Genomic DNA, 23,352 nt, shown 5'->3' on the forward strand with positions numbered 1-23,352 from the left:
CAGGGACAGCAATTTGAATCAATGAATCGAATCACTGTCCCCGATTTGGATTGAATCTGAATCCGAATCTAGTAGGGCCCACTTTGCACACCCCTAATACTCACCTACATATAACTGTCCAAATTCAGCCTTTAATGGGGTTGTACATGGTGAAGGTCAATAAAAAGCCCTAAAGTGTATTAACAACGGGCCCCATAATTAGACTGGGACAGCAAATTTTGGAAGTCTTCATATGATAATTTGTAAGATCTGACAGTAAGTCTGTTTCACAACCCATTAAAAACAATGAGAATCTTCCATTTCTTTGGCATTAGACCCTGTATAATAAAGTCTACACTATACAAGAAACATCACATATATGTTAACAATTTTGTTAACATATAGTTAACATAGCTATGAATGAAGAATAAGTGTTTAATTCATTGTCTGTGCTCATATTATCACAGCAAATATTTTTGGTGTTCTTCCTCACAAATAGAAACCAAACAATGTTATCAACTTCTCCTATAGAAACTAATGATTTTTGAGGGCCCTGGTTTCAAACAGCAAATGAGAGACACTTAGGGCTGTAGGAGAGAGCACAGCTATGAAAACAAACCCTGCCGGTTATTCTTACTATGCATATGCTACTTTTCTGGTGTGCACCAAAAGTGCCCCCAGTGCTGCCATCAAGCTGCAGAGTGCTCATTACAGTAGAGCTGGCTCTACACAGACCTGCTGTAATCATAATGAAGACACATTTTTTCAGCATGTGGCGTGTTTGGAACACAAACAAGTGGGTAGAGCTCCCTATCAGTCTGAGATGGCACAGACATGCCTCAAAATTTAACTTGTAGTGGTTCTAAAGACCAGCTGCTCTCAATGTATATATAAATATAGTTTACACATAATGACGTCTTCTTTTTTGTCAAATATCCAGCTGGAGCAATATCAAAAAAGCATCAGTTTTGGAAAAAAATATTGGAGAACATGTTTAATTTTAACTCCTCCACTCTATTTCTGCAACATGCTGCCTGTTTCAGGATACAGCAAAGTAAAGCTGGGAAAGACATCAAAAGAAATATAAAAGCACATGGATCACAATAAGTTTAACAGTAGCCAAAGTAATCGGGTTCCCACAGTGCAAGCCAGAGGCAGTGCCAACTGGAAGACAGTAGACCGTATCCTTTATAAAGGCAGCCTCATTTGAGAAAAATCACACAGGGCCAAATTAATTTCCATGTGTTTTTCTTCAATAAGAGTTGTGACATTCGACCTACAGAAATTAAAAAACAACTAAGCATACAAGCATTGAAGGCATGTCATTGAAGGCATGCCCACTTTCAAATGACCACTTAAGAGAAAGACAGTACATTACATGCTGAAAGGAATGTAATGTAACCATTATAGTGTGGCACTGGGTGCCTGCCAAAAAATATGCCTGAGACAACATTTATCTCAGTGTCACTCACCTAAGGCAGCTAAGAGACATGTTTTACTATGTAACATGGGTGCAGCAGGTGCTTAACTGTGGCACTCTCTAGCATGATCCTTGACAAGACATATACTGTTAGGTTCCTTTTCTACAGCAGACTTTTTTCTTCCTTTTTCTCCTCCTACATTTATTTTATATTTGAATTCTAAGATAAATGATAATGTTCTTGAAACAGACATGGCTACTTTTGCTGCTGCTTCAATGTCTTTTCAGCTGGGGGGCGGGGGGACTTAAATCACTTTAAATTGAAAACTCTTATATTAAAGAGGCTATTGAATACAGGGAAAGGAACTAATACCCAAATAGGTTTACAATCGGATCTAACAAAAGTATTTAAGTATAGTTTTAGTAATTGAGAGAAACATTTAAGGCCTATTTTAGTAACTGAAGTAGTTCGGTGCCTAAATTTAAAAGATTCCCTTGGGATAAAAAAACCCAAACTATATATACACGCTATTAGCATGATGCAGATGGAGGTTGGTTAAGTTACAGAGTTTAGTTTAACAGGACCTTTAATCCTTTGAAATGGGTAGACAACAAAATGTAGATCCTAAATTTTGAGCACTAACTGCACAGTACCCCAACTTCATCCAACTTGCACTCTGAGAACACTTCAATAATAACATTATTTTCTGTTAGATCTATTATACTGACATATCAGTGCATCTGTCACAAATAACAGGCTTTCAGAAGACACTTCACCTTAATACCGCTGAGGTTACCATTAAGGTTTGTGGCTTGGGTGCAATTCTAATAAAGCTGGAGTGCATACTGCATTTGGATGTTTGCTGGGGATACAAACAATGGCACTGATATGTGTTACCGACAGTGTTAATAGTGTTACAGACCAGCAAAGTCCAAATCTCTGACCTCATAGACTGGATGAGTAATGTGGTCTGCATCCTGGATCCAGTGTGTTAAGCTCTGACATCTGGCCTGCCGGCTTGGAATTTGGCACTGTCAGTGTTAATTGCTGCTGCTGCATCCCAAAATTTGGGGCCCGGAAGGCCAGATGATATAACTCCACACTTCAGACACGGTTCACAGGCTTCCTCACAGGTCTGAAAATTTGGCAGCAGTATGAGTAGCAGCAATGCTAACTGGCCTTGGAACTGCAATAATTAACCCTGCCACTGCTTACCACTCCACTAAATTTCCAGATCTATGGGGAGGCCCAGGGCCCTTGATAACATGGTTCCATGGCCTCTCTCTGTAACCACCATTGTATCCAATTTGAAGTTGGAAAGCAATGCATCTCCGTCTACTTAACTTCACCATTTGCATCATTTTATGAGGATGGGTTTTGTTTTGTAACAAAATTAAACTGTCCCTAAATGTAGTTTTTGTTTGCTATTTTTTGTTTCAATGTGTCAAAAGAAACTGTGCATGAAATTTTGTGTCTTCATCTACTTTGTTACCATGTTGAGTAAAAATAAAACATCCATTTTGAGGCCTACATTACCCTAAGGTCCTGATCTTGTAACTAATTACATATGGGTGAATTTCTGAAAATATAACTGAAGGAAGGCAATTAGTGCAGCACTATCTTTGGAAGGGGCCCCCAAAATACCTGCTGCCAGTGCCAGCAAAGCAACTGGTGCTGCCCAGTGAGCTGCTGCTACCCAGAGCATGGAGATGCCCTATTACACCTCTGCCTGTACTCACGAAATGACAGGGTGACTATACACATGCTCAGGGGTGGGGAGGTGCCATTTTAATTAGAATGGTTCCCTGAGAGCTGCTCTAATTAAAACAGCTCACTGTCACATGTATTAAGCCACCCGTGTTTTAAAATGGACGTGGGGGCACTTTAACGTTCATTCAATGAGCTTTGGTTAAAGCACCCCTGCAGCCATTTTAAAACTTTGGGGTGCTTAATACACGTGATAATAAGGTGATACTGGAGCATTCTAATTAGAACGTGTTCTAATTAGAATGCAAATCAACATGTCTATAGGTAGCCACATTCTTGAGGATCAGAAGCACAGTTCAAAAAATAAATTTAAGCATCTATTCAGTATGAGACAATTAAAAGAGTACTCCTATTATGCTACTTGCAATATCCAGATACATTTTTATTGAAAAAGCAAACTTTCTAAAGATTGGTGGAAAAAATAATTTATTGAAATTCTTCTACATGTTGACATGAAACATTTATACATATATATTTTGTGCTGGTAAGATAGATATACTCGATATAGACAAACTTTTTTATACACAAAAGTAATTGCACTGTACTATCTTATTAGTTTTATACAGCTAATATTCAGAAAACGTTGGTGGGCTGAAAATGGACGTATACAGGAATTCAATGCACTTTGAAGCTGATTTAATAATTCTTGACAGGTTGTCCAGAATATTAAAATATTCAGTAAAGAATAATACAACATCATTTCTGAAAATTAACAAGACCATACCAAAAGGCTTTGCCTAACAGCTATGTCTCAGCAAGAAACCTTTCATTTTCAGAGGGGTTCTACTGGAAAGAACCAAAACAATACAGATGGCACAAAACTGTCCAGTAATCTATTTGCACAAGTTAGCTGCATGTAATTAATATGAAAAAATAAGAAATACATTGTAAGTGAACAGCATTTGAGTAAAAGTACCTTTACACATAATTCAAATTGCAATGTTAGGCAAAGACCTCTTATTTTCAATATACAAAATGTAAATGTATTATCTACAGAAGGAAACTGTATAACAACATCAAAAGAGACACTGTTTTCTGATGAGTAACTGGCACAGTGCAACAAGTAGTATTCCCAGAAGCAACTGGAATGCACTATGAGGGCAGATTGAAAAAATAATGGACATTAACAGAAAATTTCTCATAAATTAGTGATCTGGATTAATCATTCTTTCTATCAAATGAAACTTTTGCCTTTCCAGATATGGTGTGTATTCACACAAGTACTCAGAATATATAAAACTACCACTACACTGCAGAGATGAAAATGAAGACAGCATGTGAGGCAGATGAATATGGTTAGCTAGGGTACAAACAATGCTAAATGCCATTAAGTATTATTCAATATTTGGAATATGAGAAGGGTCACATGATTCACCAAAAGAACAAGAGGCTTGACATGCACTCACAGTAGAAAGACAAGAGCAAAAGCAGAAGCAAAAAAAACTGAATGAGAATTTGAAGGAAAGTGAATACGATTCTGGGTTTGGATAGATGGCCAAATGAGAAATGTAAAGTGAAGTAATACCCACAAACCATCATTACTGCCAGACCAGCTGGTTGGAAACAGTATTGCACCCTATCCAGTGTCTTCTTCCTCTTCCCCCAGTTCAGTAAGCATCTTGCTTTATTTCCTTGAGTGCATGTAAGGAAAGTTTAAGAAGTGAGGAATTTTCTTTGAAGCAATAAGACTGAGAATCAATGTAGTAACAAAATAGGTTTGATATTTTTCGCTGTAACTTTGGTATTGCAAATGAAAAGATAGCCTGGTATCAGCCCCTTTGTGTGCAGAAAGATAATCCTCTATTAAAAGATGTGCCAATGCTCCCCTGATCGCTATCCAGCTCTGGCTCCTATTAGAACCTGACTATGGGAGGCTCCTCTTAAGCCTGGGTCATCCACAAAATAAACAAAGCACAAACCAATCCCAGAATGCCCCTATCTGTTTATGCAGAACAGTCAGGAATGTACCATCTGACAATCTTAAACCAATGCTGGTGGATGCCAGAGAGGGTATGGACAGGGGATAGATCACTTTAGACTTATATATCCTGTTGATATATTCTCCCTCTAAATCATCTCTTACTGCCTCTGTTGGAAACAGCATAAAGGGCTAGATCAGTGGTGCTCAACCTTTCTGGCTGGCAAACCAGATGAGTAGTGCCCAAGCTGCCTGCGGGCTGGATCCAACTGGCGGTCTCAATCTGCCATGGGGAGGTCACAACAGGGCCCAATCCAGCTGTGCAGAGTGGGGCAGGGGGCTGCTTGGCTTCAACATAGCCCTCCAGGGGAAAGAAGTGTGGCCCAGCCCAAATCTGGCCCCACAGGGGGAAGATTCTGGCCAAGACTAAGCCAGCCCTGCAGGTGGGGAGGGGACATGGCCCAGCCCAATCCAACCCAGTGGGAGGGCCCTGGCCTGGCCTGGCCCCATCCAGCTGCAGTAGAGGAGGGGAGGTGGCATGACCCAGTCCCAGCCCACTGCATGGTTTGGGGTTTGTGAATTTGGCAGCAGGGGTGGTTAGCTATATTTACCACTACCACTCCCGTCACTACCACATTTCCTGATTTATGGGGAGCCCCGCAGGCTGGATACCTATGGCCCCCACAAGCCACATTTGGTCCATGGGCTAGAGGTTGAGTACCCCTGGGATAGATGGACCACTGGTCTAATTCAGTATGGCACTTTTTTATGTTATGTCCTTATGGAAGCATCTATAGTCAGAGAAAATGCTAAAGCAAGGGGGAGTCCATATTGCTACCATGTATGTGAGTAAGTTATGCTTTTGCTGGACAGGTACATGCCCCATATGTGCATACATGAGAGAGTGTAAGTCCTGAAATTGTAGCTGGGTAAAACCCCATAGCTAGTGGGTCTGAGAAGGAAGAGGAGGGTCCTGCACTGTTTTAGCCTAATAGCTTCATGGTTAGAGTATGCATGCAGGAAGTGGGACACACAGGTCCTAGGCTCCTCTCAGCCACAGCTTCACCACGGAGCATTCAGTATTCAGTGCAGAGCAGTGAGGTAATTTCTACCCCACTGGGAGCAAGGGTCCAGACTAGAACCTAAGACCTTCTCCCTTCCAGGGATGCAACTCTCAATGAGCCACACACCCTCTATCTTGCTCTCTTTTTCCTGGTCCCTCATATATCCATCTCTCAGCTGCCTAGGGGGGCAGCTTCAAGAGGAGGACTGGAGTGGGCTTAATGCCTAACTTGAAGCCTGGCTGGGGCACTGTGCTGGGAAGTCAGAAACATGTAGATTCAGACCTTCTGTGAATGAAGGGGGGTTAATACCCTGAGGCAAGTGCCAGTAAATACGAGAGAGGCTCTGGTCATAAGTTTTTGCTGGGTACAATTTAATGATTTAAACTGGCCCAGGGCAGGCATGTACTGCTTACACTCAGTACCCATGTGGACACACACACTCAGCACTTCTATTACACATGGACTTGCAAGTGCCAAAAAGAGCATTTATATGGGAGTTATTCTGTCCACAGGTTCTAATCTTCTCTCTGACTCTCTCTATGGCTCTAAGTAACTTGACATATTGTCAAAGGCAGCCTTTAATTTTTGGTGCCTTGATGTTTGGGAACCAGACCTGAAACATTTTAGATAACATATTCAGAATATTTTCAGAGCAGATGCAACTCCGGATAAGTATATTTTATTAGGCAGAGTATATATTTTTTTTTTTTGCCCTCTGGAAAACAGGATTAGAATACACTGATGTTTGTAAAATACCTTGTAAATGACAATAGTTATATAAATGCTAAATATTACTAATATTAATCTGTAGACTTGTTCTGTGAACCTTTTAAAATTGAAAAAGTTTTTAAATACCTGCATAGGCTACAAGTACAGTACCAATCTGACTATGCACTGCACTCTAATATTACATTTAAAAATAGCATGCGCCCTTTCAAAAAGGTGCTCTATTGTTTATGCTGTAGGAAATGTTAGTAATACATTTTAAGGCACCTTGAGAGCCATAGTCAGATTTTAAAAGTGAAAGCAAGCTATGTAAAAATATACAATGACTTTATATCTGATTAAAAATATAATTAGAAAATTATTATCCAAAGATGTCACACAATATTAATGAAAGTAACAATATATGTTACAGAATATACATATACATTTTTCTGAGATAAAATATAGTGTCTCCTGATTTTAATGTACTAGGCTAAGAAATATGTAGTAGCTACCATCGAAAAGTCAATGTTCACTTATTCATATACCTGCAGTAATAATTGTGGTTAAAATTTTCTAAACTGCCTGAACTGGGCTCTCAGGAGTTTGTATGCCTGTACATTTACTGAGAGGAGAACAAGGGTGTGAACTTAAAGCATTTCAACTATTCATGGTAACACCACATGTGCATGTTTTTACTCCCACAATAAGAGTAAGTTAGCTTACCCCATTTGCACCGAGTGCTAACCTATCTCGCACTTTCAATGGCATCAGAACATACACACAGGCAGTTATCTTGGAGTTGCTGACATACGTACATTGACACCCAAGCTTACCTCACAGTAACTTGTTCATGTACCCATATACTTAAGACTCCTGAGAGCCTGACTCACTTTAAAAAAAATACAGTTTATGCTGCTAAGCCACTTACCTCTAGCTATAATTGTGGTTTAAAATTTTCTAAAATGCGTATGTGAATAAGTGAGTCTGGATTTTTTTTATAGTCATTTGGGCCACATACATATATAGCAAAAACTTTGTTATTTGGCACCCATGGGGAATGGGGGGTGCTGGATAACAAAATATGCTGGTTAATTGAGAGGCCCAAACAAGCATCTGCCTGTTTGGGCCATTGCTTCTCCCACCATATCGCTGACCCTTCTGCGGGTCCCCGAGGGACAGGGAGGTGGGCCCCACGCAGCCGGGCCATGGGGGCTCGGCAGCGCAGGCTGCTTTGCCCCAGGCCATGGGGGTTAGTAAAACTGGAAGTGCCACAGTGGGCACTTCCAGTTTTGCTTTTACCTTACAAGCCAGCATGCCAGTTAATAGAGCATGCCAGCTTGTAAGGTGCTGGTTAAGGCAGCTTTTACTGTATTCACTTTCACTTGGGAGACTTGCTGCTGCCCCATGAGAAAACATGACTGTAGAGATGTTCAGGATTTTTCTCCCAGAGAAAAAATGGCTGCTCTGGAAGAAAAGTGACCTGGGAACACCAGGGTTAAATCACTCATGGAAGAGTTTCTCCTGGGACAGCAAATGTCTATATACATTCTCTTCTGAGAGAATCAACACAGTCCACCAGCATCTCAGGGTACTTTGCTTTCCCCCTCCTCCACCATGCACTGTTGCCACTCCATCTCCACGCAGAATGAGGGAGCTGGCAGAGCATGTTGTGATGTGTACACAGGCATCCCTCCTGGCTGTGCAGAGTCAGCACTGCAAGCTCTTTGCTCTTCAGGGGCATAGCATTCAATGTCTCTTCAAGAGCCTCTGGTAAGTTTTTCTATCAGGAAAAAAAAACTGGAAGAACTCTCTCAGATCATCTGAACGTGCGTATGCAGCCTTATTTGTATACTCAAACTCTTAGAACCATAGGCAGAGAATGAGCCTTTGGCTGCAAAAGGCCTAAGTCACTTCTGAAAACTAAAATTAAGCTGAGATGCTAAATTATTTCCTTTGAAAGTTTTACCCCATCATTTTTGAAAATGGGACTCAGGTTCCCAAGTCATATAAGACATGTCTTCATTGCCTCTGTACTGCACCCAGGATTATCATGACAAAGCAGAGTACACATGCTCACTCTTGCTCCACTTGTTCCAGATTCCAGAAATCACACTATGTAGCCAATATAGAGCTGCCCCAAGAGCATGCCAATAAGCTTCTTTGAGACGGAGATCTTGGCTAGCATTGGACATGCACTTGGGGCCCTTGTAAGCAGCTACAATGCCTTATTTTTGGGAGCTGGCCTATATGGACTGGAAGTAAGTGCTCCTGGGCAATGAATGGAGAGAAGTATAGATGGTTCCTTAAACTCTTTTACATAATTTGACCCTGTATTTCCCTTAGTTAAGGCATCTATCATGCAACAGCCTCCATGAAGGCAGATCCCTGTGCTAGCACAGAGTCCCACTCGTATCAGCAGGGAGCCTCTGCAGAGGCATAGTTAGTTATAACTGGTGACTAAGATTTAAAAGACTGCAATATTTCACTCACTGCAGGGAAACAAATGATAAGTTTTCAAATGGCACTAACTTTCCACATCAGTTAAACAGAGATGTACTGTATATTACAAAGTCTAATATAGCAGAAAAATCTGTAGAGAGAAATAAATATTTAAACACTTGGCAAGCCCCTCAAGAACTTTTTATAATACAAAAGCTTTTTTGTTTTTTTTTGGTGGGGGGAAGGGGGAGGCATAAACACCAAAGACCAATAATCAAGCCCTTTAATCTGCTGTCAAGGTAGTAAATACATTAATGTAATAAAATATTTACAAAAGGGTTTATTTCTTGTAGGGAAGATTCAGTTTTGCAAAACCAAATAGTTCTTTGTGGTTTAGATTTAAAACTTGTTTTATTTATGCCTTGGTTTAAAAAAGAATTACCCTTTGGTTAGTCATACCTCTGTCTCTGTACTCTTTCTGGACAGAAACCAAACCTGCATTGGTTCTTTTTTTCCCTTCATGGAAACTGGACCTCTGTGTTCCAGGTGAAATTGAGGATCTGAATTTTCTGGTGTCATAAGACACCTGGAATTAAAAACAAAAATAATATTATACACTGAAGACACTGATAGCTTGCATCTCAAGGCTATTATCATGTCTTCATACAAATTCTTGAGCTTGTACTTCATTCTTTCCTATGGAAATAGTGATTTACAATACAGTCTATCACAACAATTCTCAAAAATCATGTGATGTAACATGCTGACAAGGGCCTGACGTTATCACCTATATTTTTTTTCTTAAATCATATTGAAAACATTTTTCCTTTGAAATTATCATCCATAAGGGTTTCTCAACATCTCACCTGTAGGTATACTCAGAGACATTGATCTTTCCCTTTTCTCCAGTCGTTTCTGTTCTGCTTGTCAGATTAACAGTGTTTCCAAAGAGACAGTAACGTGGCATCCTTTGGCCAATGACACCGGTAACCACCTCCCCAGTATGAATGCCTATTGTTATCTTTAAAAAGAAAAAGACAATATTTTGTTAGTTCTTTATCAGTTTATTATCTTGAAGATTCAGACTCAGTATGTGTAACAGCCATTTTATACTATAATTCTGAGATATCTGCCTCGGTTACTCACTATACCATTGTAGCAACCCCCCCCTCCCCCCCCCCTAGTTTTTTCTCTTTTTTTTGTATTTATTTTAAAATGCATTCCCTCCCCTTCCCCAACCATTTCTGACCTTTTCTGTCCCTCTCTATTCCCTATAGATAAGTATAAAAGTGAGCTCAGACTTGGGATAAGCTTTAAAGATTTTTATTTTGGTAGCAAGTTTTTGGTTTGGGATATCCACTGTTTTATATTGTATTATTATTTGGTTTGTATTGATTCTAACTGCTGTATATTGTATTATTATCATTTTCGTATCGACTTTTATTGTTTCATATGGATATTGTATGGTTTAGGCCTGTGTTTGTAGGTGAACCAAAGTCATGTCAAGTTTCCATTTTATGTCAAGCCTCCATCTTCTGTCCTCTGCCTGGGCATTCCATGTTGCAACTGTATGAGTCACATACCCCTCCCATGTAAATTGGTTCCTCGATGAATGAGAATGATTGGGAACGACTGAAATACAACGGTAGCAGACCTCTACTAAAAGGCCTGTAATGACTGGGCCATCACCTCGCGCCGATTCATCCAGGAACCAAAGTTTGCCTCTATAAAAAGGGGCAGTAAAGACAGACCAAGTGGGACGCCCTCTTTATCTGGACCAGCACCATGCCACATCACCTATCCACCAAGAGGCCCTGCCGGCAACCCCCCTCTGGACAACACCTACCAGACAAGGACCCCCTTCCAGCCTGGATAGGTAGATATTACCTGCACACCTCCTCCTACAATTTGGACTCTCTCTCCTCCTGGACTTCAGTGGACTTCAGCCCCTGCAGCAAGTGTCTCCAACCCCTGCTGCCATAGTGTGTGTGTGTGTGTGTGTGTGTGCGCGCGCACACACACACACACACACACACACACACACACACACACACACGCCAATAAGACATTCATAGATGTTAGGGTCAGAAGGGACCTCAATAAATCATCGAGTCCGACCCCCTGCATAGGCAGGAAAGAGCGCTGGGTCCAGATGACCCCAGCTAGATGCTTATCTAACCTCCTCTTGAAGACCCCCAGGGTAGGGGAGAGCACCACCTCCCTTGGGAGCCTGTTCCAGACCCTGGCCACTCGAACTGTGAAGAAGTTCTTCCTAATGTCCAATCTAAATCTGCTCTGTGCTAGCTTGTGGCCATTATTTCTTGTAACCCCCAGGGGCGCCTTGGTGAATAAAAACTCACCAATTCCCTTCTGTGCCCCCGTGATGACATTGTGTCACCATCTCCCCTGTTCAATAAAACCACTGTCATTTGCAACCCTGAGTTGGGTCATGTTTTACTGAACCCCAGTCCCTTCCCTATCTTAAATTCCAGCCTCATTCTCTCTCTCTCAGCTCCAGTCCCCATCCTTTCTGCTAGTTTCCCAATCTCCTCACAATTCCATCTCCCCTTTTCTGCCACCTGTCAGCCTCCCCTGCTCCTACTGCCTTTTCCCTGCGACTTTCTGCTGCCTTTCTCTGCTTTCCTGCTGCCCTGCCGCCTGCTGCTTTTCCTGTGATTTTCTGCTGTCCGACACTGTTTTCAGGCTTCCCCCGCACCTTCTGTAATCCTCAGCCCCAATCTACAGCTTCCCAGCTCCTCCTAGCTGTCCTACAGTTTTCTCCAGCAGATGAAGACTTTCTCTAGCTTCCAGCACCTACTGCCACTCCCTGCAACTTCTCTAGCTGCCCTAGAACCATCCTCTGGCTCCCCACGCCCAGAGCCCCTCTTTAACACCCACACTTTCCCTTAGTCTCATTTTCCCCTCTCCCCACCTATCTTTTCAGCTCCCCCGTAGCTCTGGCTCCAGTCTCAGCCTCTGTGCTGGCATGCTTCCCTATTCTACAGGCTTTGGGCATTGTCTTTTAATCAATTAAGATCAATTAACCTAAAGTTACCCCAGATCCTCAGTTCTTCAGCCCAGGCCCCTGTAATCTACCGGTTCTAATCCCAGTCCTGGTAATTTTAACTCCCTACACTTCTACTTTCTTACCTTAACCTTTCCCCAAGTACACCAAGCACATACATACGTACACATTACAACACCCAACTTAGGAACTCACTTGTGTGTATGCGTAGATGGGTGGTATGTGCATAAATTAGTGAATACACATATACAGATATCATTGTGTGTGTGGTATATGAATTAGTAATCCACGTATGTGTATTGGATGTGTAGGTGTTGGTAACTGGTAACTGATTCTGTCTAAATTTGGTGTGTGTAGCGTGTATGGGCTTAAACTGGTGATAGGTGTGCATGAACCTAGACTGGTTATTTTGAACATGTGTGTATCTGAGTTGCTAGTGTGAGTGTGTGCGTGTGTGTGTGTGTGTATGTATATATGTGTGTGTGTGTGTGTGTGTGTGTGTGTGTGTATATATATATATATGTATGTATGTATGTATATGTGTGTATATATGTATATAAATATGGCATTGTGTGCATGATATATGAATTAGTCATCTGTCTCTAACTTTTGGGGTGTGTAGTGTATGTGCTTGAATTGGTGATAAGTATTCATGAACCTAGGCTGGTTTGCCTGTGTATGTGCCTGAGCTGGTAGTGTGTGTGTGTGTGTATGCACCTAATTGATTTTTGTGTGTTTTGTATATGTGCAATTATACACCACGCCCACCTGTCTAACAGCGCAATATTGAGATCCTGAGCATTGGCCTGACCCCTCAGGGCAACACCATGTGTTGTTATTTACACCTATGCTCAGTAATTGCAAAGTACTGTCCATTCTGAACAGCTGATTTGGTCAATTCACAATTCTAATATTATAAAAGCCTAAATCTATCTGTCTGTCCATAATGCTTTATTTGCACTCTGATTGGCTGACGGAAGCAGCCAATGTCCTATCTGTGAGATCGCTTTATTTCAATCTCATTTAGAACTACCTCTGTCTTTAGTAACTATGGGTATGATGCAGGGGCGTGCAAAACGGGCCGCATTCGATTCGGATTTGACCCGAATCAGGAACAGTGATTCAATTCAATGATTCAAATCACTGCCCAATTCGATTCAGCCAAATCTGAATCTGAAGATTCAATGCTGATTCAGAGAATCAGCAATTCGGCCACATACAGAGTTTTAAATGTTTTTTCTACATACCTCAAAGTACCAGGTGTAGCCTGTGAACATTGAGATGGTGGGATGGATGGAGCGTCCCAAAGGAGCGCGGGGGGCATCTCTGCATGCTCAGGAGCAGACCTGGAAGTGGAACAAGTGCTCCTGGTCCACTTCCAGGTCTGCTGCCGAGCACGTTGGAGACGGGATGCTCCATCCGCCCCAACATGACAGCGCTCACGAGCCGCCTGGTACCTTGAGGTATGTAGAAAAAGCATTTAAAAGCAGTGACTATGTCCAAATCATTGAATCTCTCTGAATCAATTCAGAGGGTTTCAATTTGATTTGGAGAGATTAAAGGGTCTCCAGATTTGATTCGGATTCAGAGATTCAGCCACCAAATTGGGATGAATCTCCACCAAATCAAATCAGCAAGCAAAGTTTTGCATAGCCCTAGTATGATGCTGTTTATGGATTGACAGGTGTAAGTCATTAGCAGCTTTAATGAAGTCAACGGAAACCTGGGCAAACAGTCACTTTCTGTAACCAATGGCTGAATTATTCACCAATTCCTTCTTAAAGTAATCCAAATTAATCGCACTAGATAATATAACTAGTTCCTACTTTGATCAAATTAAGGTATTATTAAATTAAGCAGAACACATTATGCAATATTTTTCACTACAGATTATAGTACAATATACTGTATTACAGAAAAAATGAACATGTCATTTTCCATGATACAATAAACAAAGTAATTTGAAAATGGAAAGAAATAAAACTCTCTTATATTTATTTTATGGCATTTTAATCAAAGCCTGGTTCCTATACTGTAACTCAACTAGCTCAAAGTGCAAATTTACACAATTTGAAAATGAGCCAGCAGGAGTTCCTGTTTATGGAACATCTGAACCTTTTATTTTACTATATGCTGCGAAATATAATGATTACCTTCAGTAATAGAAAAGGCTGAAAGTGATCTGAGTTATACACACTTAAGAGACCCTACCAGCATTTTTTTTCGTTTTAAGGCTCAGCTCCCACATAGATGTCTTTATAAACAAAGATGCTTCTCACTAGTGCTATGAAGAAAGGAGTACAATGAGACTTAGGTACTATGCCTAGGTACAGACATTCAAAAAACCTGAGGCAGACTCCATCTAAATTATGCTGTTTTCTGTAAGTGAAGTACTGTAGTTTAGATCAATAGTGAACAAAGCACATATTCAGCATTTGATGCACCCGGGGGGGGGGGGGGGGGGGGACACGACAAATCTGAGCTCGGGTCCCGCTATTTTTAAACCAGTCCATGTATGCCAAACTTCTGTTCTGTTACAGGTACAGATTAGTTTTGTGTGTTGAACCTCTGTCCTGCTACAGATATAGACCAGTTTCCGATCACTTATACCAGTAAAAGTGTAATATCTGTACCTGACCTAAGATGCTGAATGTTACAACACTGAACTTCTAAGTGCCAGTGGAATCTACAGCCTTTCATATAGGAAGAGTTGGATACCTTGGAACAGAATTCACAGAAGATAGTATGACAAACAGGAAGGCACCTCAGGAAACCAACTGGGAATACTGATGAAAAGTTGTGTTTAAAATCCCATTTTTGCCTGGGGCTCAGATGCAGGTGGTAGGGTGGTATCTATGTCAGACTGGGAATCTGATATAGGCCAGAAGATGATTTTCTGATCTGAACTGTGGGTGGCACAATGGTGCCCATGTCAGACTGGGAATCACAATTAGGAATCTTCTCTAAAAGATAGGCATCTAAGTCATCCCTTTAAAAAATGGAACAGGAGTGACTCTTCATTTAAAAACAACAGCATAAGTGACACTGTTCTTTTATAACATGGCTGGAGGAGGTCACAGTGATAGTACCTCCCCCTAACCCTAGACCTATTTATATCACGGTAGTTAGGGTCATCTTCTATGAGGTGAGGACTGTTGATTCATATCATCTCAGGCAGAGGCAGGAATTAAACTCAGGTGTCCCACAATGTGGATGAGGCCATAGTTACTGACCTATTGTTTAAAAGGAAGCATTATTTCCTCTGGCTGTGCCATTTAACTCAAGTGACTACGGCTACAGTATTTTATGGATGAGGTAGTCTGACCACCCCAACCTGACTGGGTCTCTCGTGGAACTTTGGCAGAGGAATACTTGGTCTGTGGTTTCCTGGTAGATTTTATAATGTAGACAAGCTCATCAGCCAAGCCAGATAAAAGCAGTTCAAGGCATGTGCAGAAGTAAGGCATTCAGGGAACTTTTTCTACAGAAAATGTAAGCACCTACTACATAAGGAGTTTGGTTGGGGTTTTGAGGATCTCTCTCTCATATTTAAATATGTGAATTCAGTGAAAGTCCTTTTACAGTTTACATGAGTCAATTACTGAACAGCATCAGATAAGACATTCTCCAATTCTGTGCCCCAAAGTACAGTGAAACGCAAAGGTAAGGCCAGAAACAAAGCCATTCATTTATCAGGTGGTTTGGTTATTTTGTCCTCAAGGTTTTTTTGCTCTCCAATTCTGTAAAAATATACTAAATAACACAATGCAGGTAACTTCTAGTACTGCAGAAAGTTGTCATTATCCATTTCCAAAAATGACTACAGAAACACAAGTTTCTCTAGAATGAAATAATTTCCAATGATGCTTAACAGATATGATTCATAATCAAATGGATTTATTCAGTCCACTGTGACACAGGATGATGCAAATCAGCATTCAGATGGGCAGGTGGGGCATGCACTAAAATCAATGGCAAACAAGTTTAAGGACCTGACATTGTTAATATCAGGAATTATATTTTGCCTTGGGAGCTGAGGAGCTACACGCACTCTCTCATATGGCCACGGATATTCATTGCACTTCTCATAATGTCCATGGCTCTTTACAGCACTGCAAAGATCAATAATAAAAGCTTGCAGAGGCTGAGTTTTGAATATTGCAGCAGCGGGTTCTTTATTCAAACCAAGACAATTACTAACCTGTACCGGCTCTCCATCTACCTGAACCTGGCCTGCTATTTCCATCATATCCAGTGCTAGGTGACAAATAGATCGTGCATGGTGAATGCACGGCTCTGGTAGACCACTCACTGTCATATATTTGTCTCCAACAGTCTCCACCTATCAAAACAAATATTTCTAAGTTATTTTATTGTCTTGTGTTTCAGAAAGCTAGCCCTGATAAGATTCTTTCTAGATTGTCTGTCATTGCAAATATTTTCTTCCTCAACTTGCATTTATCTTATTTGCCTTGTTCCATTGTTTGTGATTAAAAAGTAGAGTATATGCTGAAAAGGACATACACTAAAACCTTATTATGATTATGCGCACCTGAATCACTTTTTCTGGGTTTTCAATAAAAATGCAGCTGTGTGTGTACAGTGTTGATTCCTTTTTCAACTTCAGGACATAAAAACATCTTCTGGTTATTGCCCAGAAAAAATTATATACCTTTCACTTGACTGGTCCAGAACCAGTACTTGCAGAATTTTTCTAACTCAGAAAATATTTGGATTGGTTCATCAAAGTACTTCTAGACTTGATAAGGTGGGAGGTGGTGTTGGACATTGGGTGCATCTACATATTGCCATATGGCACACACTACAGCAACATAGTGATCACATGGGTCTACAAGTGATCACCAGCTACATCGCTGCAGTGGTGTGCTCCCCCCATATAGCATGCCACTATGGCAATGTAGCTGGGAAATTTACCCATGCGTGGCATGCACAGCACAGTACCAGCCCATACTGTGCCATGCTTTAGTATGTCCAAAAGGAAGTACTAAAGGACAGAGCTGTAGCAATGTTGTCATCCAGCAACGTGTAGACGTGCCCATTATAACTGTATTCTGTCTCCAAACTTACTGATATTTTTTCACTTGGCATATACTTTGAATATGCCAATAGATCATTACTTAGCCTCCTCTTGTAAGAAGGCATATAGGCATTCAGAGTCCTGGCTACAAATCCAGACCTCAGTGCTCACTCACAAATTCAGAAATTAAAAACCATGATTCTTTAAATACATAACACCAGGTAATTTAACTCTTCAGTAATAACCTTTTTGATAGAAGAGTGCAATATACCAGGAAAACGTAAAGGTTTTATGACTGGTTTACATCTTCAGGATTGCACACAGATGCAACAACAGTGGGGATTTATGAAGAGAGTCTGTAATGCATGGTTATGACAATGAACCCAACTTATATACCCCAATCTATAGGAAACACGTAAGTTCTCAAACTCATATCCTCATTGAGGCTGAGCTGCATCTCACTTCACAAGCAGGGTCATTTTAAGACCTTAATTAGTCAGAGAAAGGGTATCAGAGCGTGATCTATAATGGTTCCAGGGAGAGGCTGGGAAGAATTGTGTCTCCTGCAGTTAAAATCTTTCACTGGGTTCTCTCTGGACTGGTACAAGAAAACACCAAATCCAATCCAGTCGTGTGCTGTAAGGGCCATAAACTTAGCCCTCTGGTTTCTCCATGTTCCTTAAACAACCCTGACAATATATAGACTATCTTTAAATTGGGTGGTATATCAATTACAGAATAGATGCTTCTTCTACCTTATCTCTCTAACTCTACTGTTAAGAAGACAACAACAGAAGACAGATTGTATTACATGGACACAGTCATTTCCAAGTGCAGGACTATAAATACATTTCTGCAGCCCTGTATGTTGCTAAAACAAGTCCGTGTTCTTTTCCTCCACAAGAACAAAATCCAAATCAAGTTTCTAAAAGTGTCCGAAACACAAAGGATGACAGAGAAATTATGTTAATTTATGGCATTCAATTACAGCAACATAATAGCAAAGACCAAATTCCACACTAAGGTAATGAAAAAAAAAAAATCTCATGTTTACCTTATAAACAAATGGATTCCTTCGTGAATCGGTCAGAATATCAAATCTGGTATACAGATCGTTTAAAAGATTAACAATTTTCATGGCTCCTTCTCCAGAGGCATGTTTACTGCAGAATGCATTAAATCCAACAATGCCACTAAACAGAATGGTCACATTGTCATACCGCTTAGCAGGCACAGGGCGCTTGTGTCTCAGCTCATTTGCCACAGATGGTGGAAGGACAGAATACAACAAGCTAGATATGTAAAAAGAAAAGGATGAGAGAGATATACATAAAATAAATATATCATTAAAACATTACCTTATCTCCATGCACACTTATTATATCTTAGTTACTTTTAACAGCAAGTGATATAACTAGCTTATACAGAAGTACATACTCCTTTAAGAATTGAAGCTGGTCTACCCCAGTGTGGTTAAAGCAATTACATTAAAAAGTATATGCATTGGCAGCATGCAGGAGTTAGTACTATGAAATGTGTTATTAATCTTTAGATGTAATCTATTAAAAGTTGTACAAGTCTACTTTTCCTTATGCTGGAAATGTTTTGGCCACTTAATGTAAATTTACACCTATAAATTGATTTTGTTCTACTGATTTCCATGGTTCTAAACCCATTTACACAAGATGTTCATCTGGGCCTTAAGGTTTACTACGTTATTTTCAACAAACAAAATGATCCATATGATGAAAACTAAAAAGCTCATACTGTAAATCACCATGCAAATTGTCATCTAAATCTCCTTAGTTTTTCATCTTTCATTGTGTAGAACTCTAATTCAAACTTTAGTGACCAAAGTCAGTGGTGATAAATAATATGTGCTTGGCAAACCCACCCCCACCAAAACTATGATGGTCACGCTCAGGTGAACAGCAGACAGTGGGCACATCTACACATGGCCATACAGCACCTTTGGTACTACATAGTCATTTAGTACTTCCTTTTGGAAGTACTAGAAGACAGCACAGTAATAGCTGGTACTGCACCATGCCGCCGCGCATGGTTATTTTTGGCCATTACATCACCGTAGCAACATGCTATAATGAGGGAGTACGTTGCTACAGCAACGTAGAGGTGACATCATAGTTTTTGCCAACAGACACTACGGCGCCATATCATCTTGAGTAGACACGCCCAGTATTTTGCAGATTAACATAATGAATTTTAGAGTCCTGATTGATCTCATCAGTTATAACATTTCAAATAAATAGTACAGCCTAAAACTGAAACATGAAAGCTAAGGGAAAAAACGCGAGGCAAAAACATGAGAGAGATGAGAATAATGGATGGATGCTCTTCCCCTAAATACACAGAATTTCATAAAGTCTTTCATTTTAACCACATATAAATGCTCAGCATCAAGCACTGGAATTACTCGGGATGGTTTTAATCGCATCCTTGATTTCCCTATACCAGTGGTTAGCAACCTTTTAAGGCTGAGGACCCAATTCATTTTGGGCCATAGGTGAACTGGCAGTAGGACCCAATTGCTGCTGCCATTTTTTAAAACACCTACCACTGCCACTTTTTTCTGTTGCTGGCATGGGAAAAGTGCCAACCACCGCCACTTTTCCCCATGCCCACTGTCATCATTTCTCCTTGCCCCGGTACAGAGAAAGCACCTGTCACCAGCACAGGAAAAGCATACACCACTAGCACAGGCAAGGCGCCCACTGCTGGCATAGGGAAAATGTCTGCTGCCACTGCTTTTCCCTGTGATGGCACAAGGAAAGCAACTGCTGCTGAATCCCCTCACCACCCAGTGCTTCTGAAGCCCAGGTCCACAGGTCAAATCAAACGGATCCATTGGCCAGGTAAATGACCCCTGTCCTATAAAATTCTAAACTGCTTCCCAGTCTGAAGACAATACTGGGGCCAGTCCTGCATGGGTGCACAAATATGAAAAGACCCTGCAGGGACTGCCTTCTCAATTATGCATCTTGGATTCTGCCATCTCTGAAGACAGGAAATAATAGTGATGATGTCAAAGAATCATAGAAAATTAAGGTTGGAAGGGACTTCAGGAGATCATTTAGTCCAACCCCTGCTCAAAGCAGGTTCATCCCCAACTATATGTCAATGATAGCAAACCCAGAAGAATGGGTCTACTTGTTGGAGCAAAATCTACTTGCCTGAGGACAAGGCCACACAACTGGGTCTGATTAACTTCATTCGTATTTATTTCAAAAGCTGTGGTTGGAACTCGTTTGCTGTCTATGATACTGACATCAATGGAATTTAATCAGGCAAGCACGGACTAACCACGTAAGCAAAAATAGGCAAATTGGACCCATAGTCCTTAGTAAAGAATATATGCTTTTCTAGGTTTTATAAACTTATAAACAAAAGTTTAAAACAACTGAAAAGTCATGTTTGAGTACAATGAAGTCTTTGTTTGACATAACAACAGATTTTCTTTCTTCAATCATCCAAGCACAGGTGCTAAAGTTTTCAGACAGCTCTGCTGAGAAAGTTCCCAACCTTGCAGCAGCTTTGTGCAGATCACCACCTTCTTTTCTATAAAATCCCATTAATTATTCTGAGATTGTCAGAATTGGGGGTTGCCAATGCAGATCAGTACACAAAATATGAAACTGTTATTGATGGTCAAAGTAAATTTTAAAAGCCAAATAAAACTTGCTAAACAGAAAAAAAATATTAAGGCTTCCTATGACTCAGAGCTCCTTAACCTATCATTTTCCCCCTAGTCATATTTAGAATATCTGTCACTCCTCCACAGGCTAAGCAATATGATAAACTATACTATGATATTTAGGATATGCCAAAGTTCCTATAATACAATAAAACCCATTAAAAACTTTACTACTACACAGTTGGTACTATTTTTTCCAATAGGACAGTTTGCTTTTAATCACATGCTGCCTATCACATAACCAGTTACTTATAGTTAATCAAATATAAGATGGCCCTGAATATAAGATGCCCCTCTAAAAATTAGATTCTATATATGGAAAACTTATAAATTTGTTATAATGTTCTATGTATCTAATTATTGGAGGTTTCCCTTGAATTGGTCCCCTTTCCCACTGCTACAACAGGGAAAATAAATCTGGTGGGTCAGGTAGCCCCCTTTGTCCCCCAACTTCTACCTCCTGCAGTCCCTCCCCCCTCATTCCTTACAGTCAGACCCTGAGCACACAGAATTCAAAAGCAAGTTTGAAAACAATAACCTTGAAATTATACATGGCTGTAACAAGTTTGATATACGACCCATATACTTAGTTCACCCAGGATTAATAGGTTACCATTTTTTTTAAACTGCTGCAAGTTTTAGCACAGGTACTTCATAAACACTTTAAGCAGCACTTTGGCACCTACTTATATGTAGTACAAACTATGCATTAGTCCAAACCCAAAGGAGTGAATTACCAATGATTAGGTTCATTGGGCTGGGCTCTACCTACCAGAGTCAATAGCATTTCAAGCCATGGTGACCCCACAGTTCAGCACTGCTCAGTATAGGTGTGTGCTCCAGATACCCGCCACAAAGGATTCATGTGCTAATTAGCTCCCACTCATGACTGGAACCAGGTGTTCTTGTCATGAATCCTGGGATCCTCCAAAAATGTATATGCCTATGAGATGCAGAGCAACCTGGTCCAGCTCCACCTCATGGATGGCAAAACCATACTAATCATATGTGACAGGCTGAGAGAAAAGTGTTTCAGAAGGATTCTGGGTGAACTGTTTGGGACCCCATTTTGTGATGTTTGCCAGACATTTAAGGCCGGTGAAGAAACAAGAATCATTGGAAATGGGAAAGAAAGGAAGAGGAAGTTGAAATGTATGCAATGTAGCAGGCTCAACATGACGTGAAAAAGTAAGTGCTGAGGGGGACTGGTACTCAAAGGCCACTAGCATATATCTTATTCAGATGGGCTGAACAAACCTATCCTTGTGGTAGGTTCCTACCAGCATGTTTGCCCAATATGGCCTTGTGTTTTATAGTTATGCCCTGTTTTGCCAGTGTTTAATCAGCTTCATAGTTGGTTTCTTTTACTGAGGACACGCTACTTTTGGCAGCAGTTTAATGATATACAATGTATAAGCTTTGTATGCAAATGAAAGACAGGGGGCTTTTTTACTCGTGCCAGTTGAGGGGGGTCTCTCATCTTGTATTCAAGTAAATATGGTAATGCATCTGTTACTAGCTCTTGTTCTCAGACTTGTTCAGAGACCTTTATGTAATACTAAAATTAACATACACACACTATTATATACTAGATCACCTCTCACAAGGCCCATAGTATCTAGATTAATAGCATTCTCTAAGAAGACTTCCTTCTATATATCATCTGTTAGGGGTTGCATGCATGTAGGAGAGGGTGTTGTCTGACAATCTTTAGTGAAGAAAATCAGATTTCTTGTAGTCTGATTATGCTTCCTGTCATATTTAAATGTAAGTTTTTCATAATTAAATACTATTCATGGTAGAGAAAGACTTCCTTAATAGTTTGTTATTTTCCTCTATATAATTTCAAATGGTCTGTTCCCTAAGAATCATCTCCTTTATCAACAGGTCACATACTAAATTATAGCATGATTTCTGCAGCATTGGCATTTTGTTGGTGGCTCAAACTAGCACAGCTTCAGCAAGATGTTTTCCTGGAACATTATTTCTTCCAACCATTTCTAAAGGAAAGAGGACTGTTGGTTCACTTTAGTTCCTAAATGTGTTCAGCAAGGAAGAGAAGCCCTCCATTAATTTGTGTTTAAACATATGCTTTGCAGATGAGGTTTGAAAATTATTGGAATATACAAAACTGTAAAGGGCAGCAAAATTGTCCTTTTTTGGCTCCAAGCATCCTAGCTTTGAGGCCCTACCTATCTCTTCATCCATTTCTTCTAGGTTTATTTTATAGTAAATTGAGTACAAATAATAATTAGCCAAATGCATTCCACTTTAACACTGG

The 23,352-nt window shown here is 40.4% G+C and overlaps 1 protein-coding gene across 6 annotated transcripts in view; it reads right to left on the minus strand.

Moving 5' to 3' along the window:
* Window positions 1-3,586: 3,586 nt before the first annotated feature.
* Window positions 3,587-23,352, minus strand: part of GUCY1B1 (guanylate cyclase 1 soluble subunit beta 1) — a 77,275-nt gene continuing 57,509 nt past the window's right edge. For 5 of the 6 annotated variants that reach the window (XM_025195052.1, XM_006038528.3, XM_025195050.1 and 2 more), the window contains 5 exons: window positions 18,414-18,651; window positions 16,523-16,663; window positions 10,163-10,317; window positions 9,756-9,882; window positions 3,587-8,637 (listed from right to left, as the gene is read on the minus strand). In XM_025195052.1, coding sequence (XP_025050837.1) covers window positions 8,395-8,637; window positions 9,756-9,882; window positions 10,163-10,317; window positions 16,523-16,663; window positions 18,414-18,651 — 904 coding nt within the window. In that variant the 3' untranslated portion in view covers window positions 3,587-8,394. The remainder of the gene's footprint in view (window positions 8,638-9,755; window positions 9,883-10,162; window positions 10,318-16,522; window positions 16,664-18,413; window positions 18,652-23,352) is intronic. The other variant, XM_025195049.1, reaches the window with a different exon arrangement.

Source organism: Alligator sinensis, unplaced genomic scaffold (assembly GCF_000455745.1).
Source record: "Alligator sinensis unplaced genomic scaffold, ASM45574v1 scaffold1670_1, whole genome shotgun sequence".
Lineage (NCBI taxonomy): Eukaryota > Metazoa > Chordata > Crocodylia > Alligatoridae > Alligator > Alligator sinensis.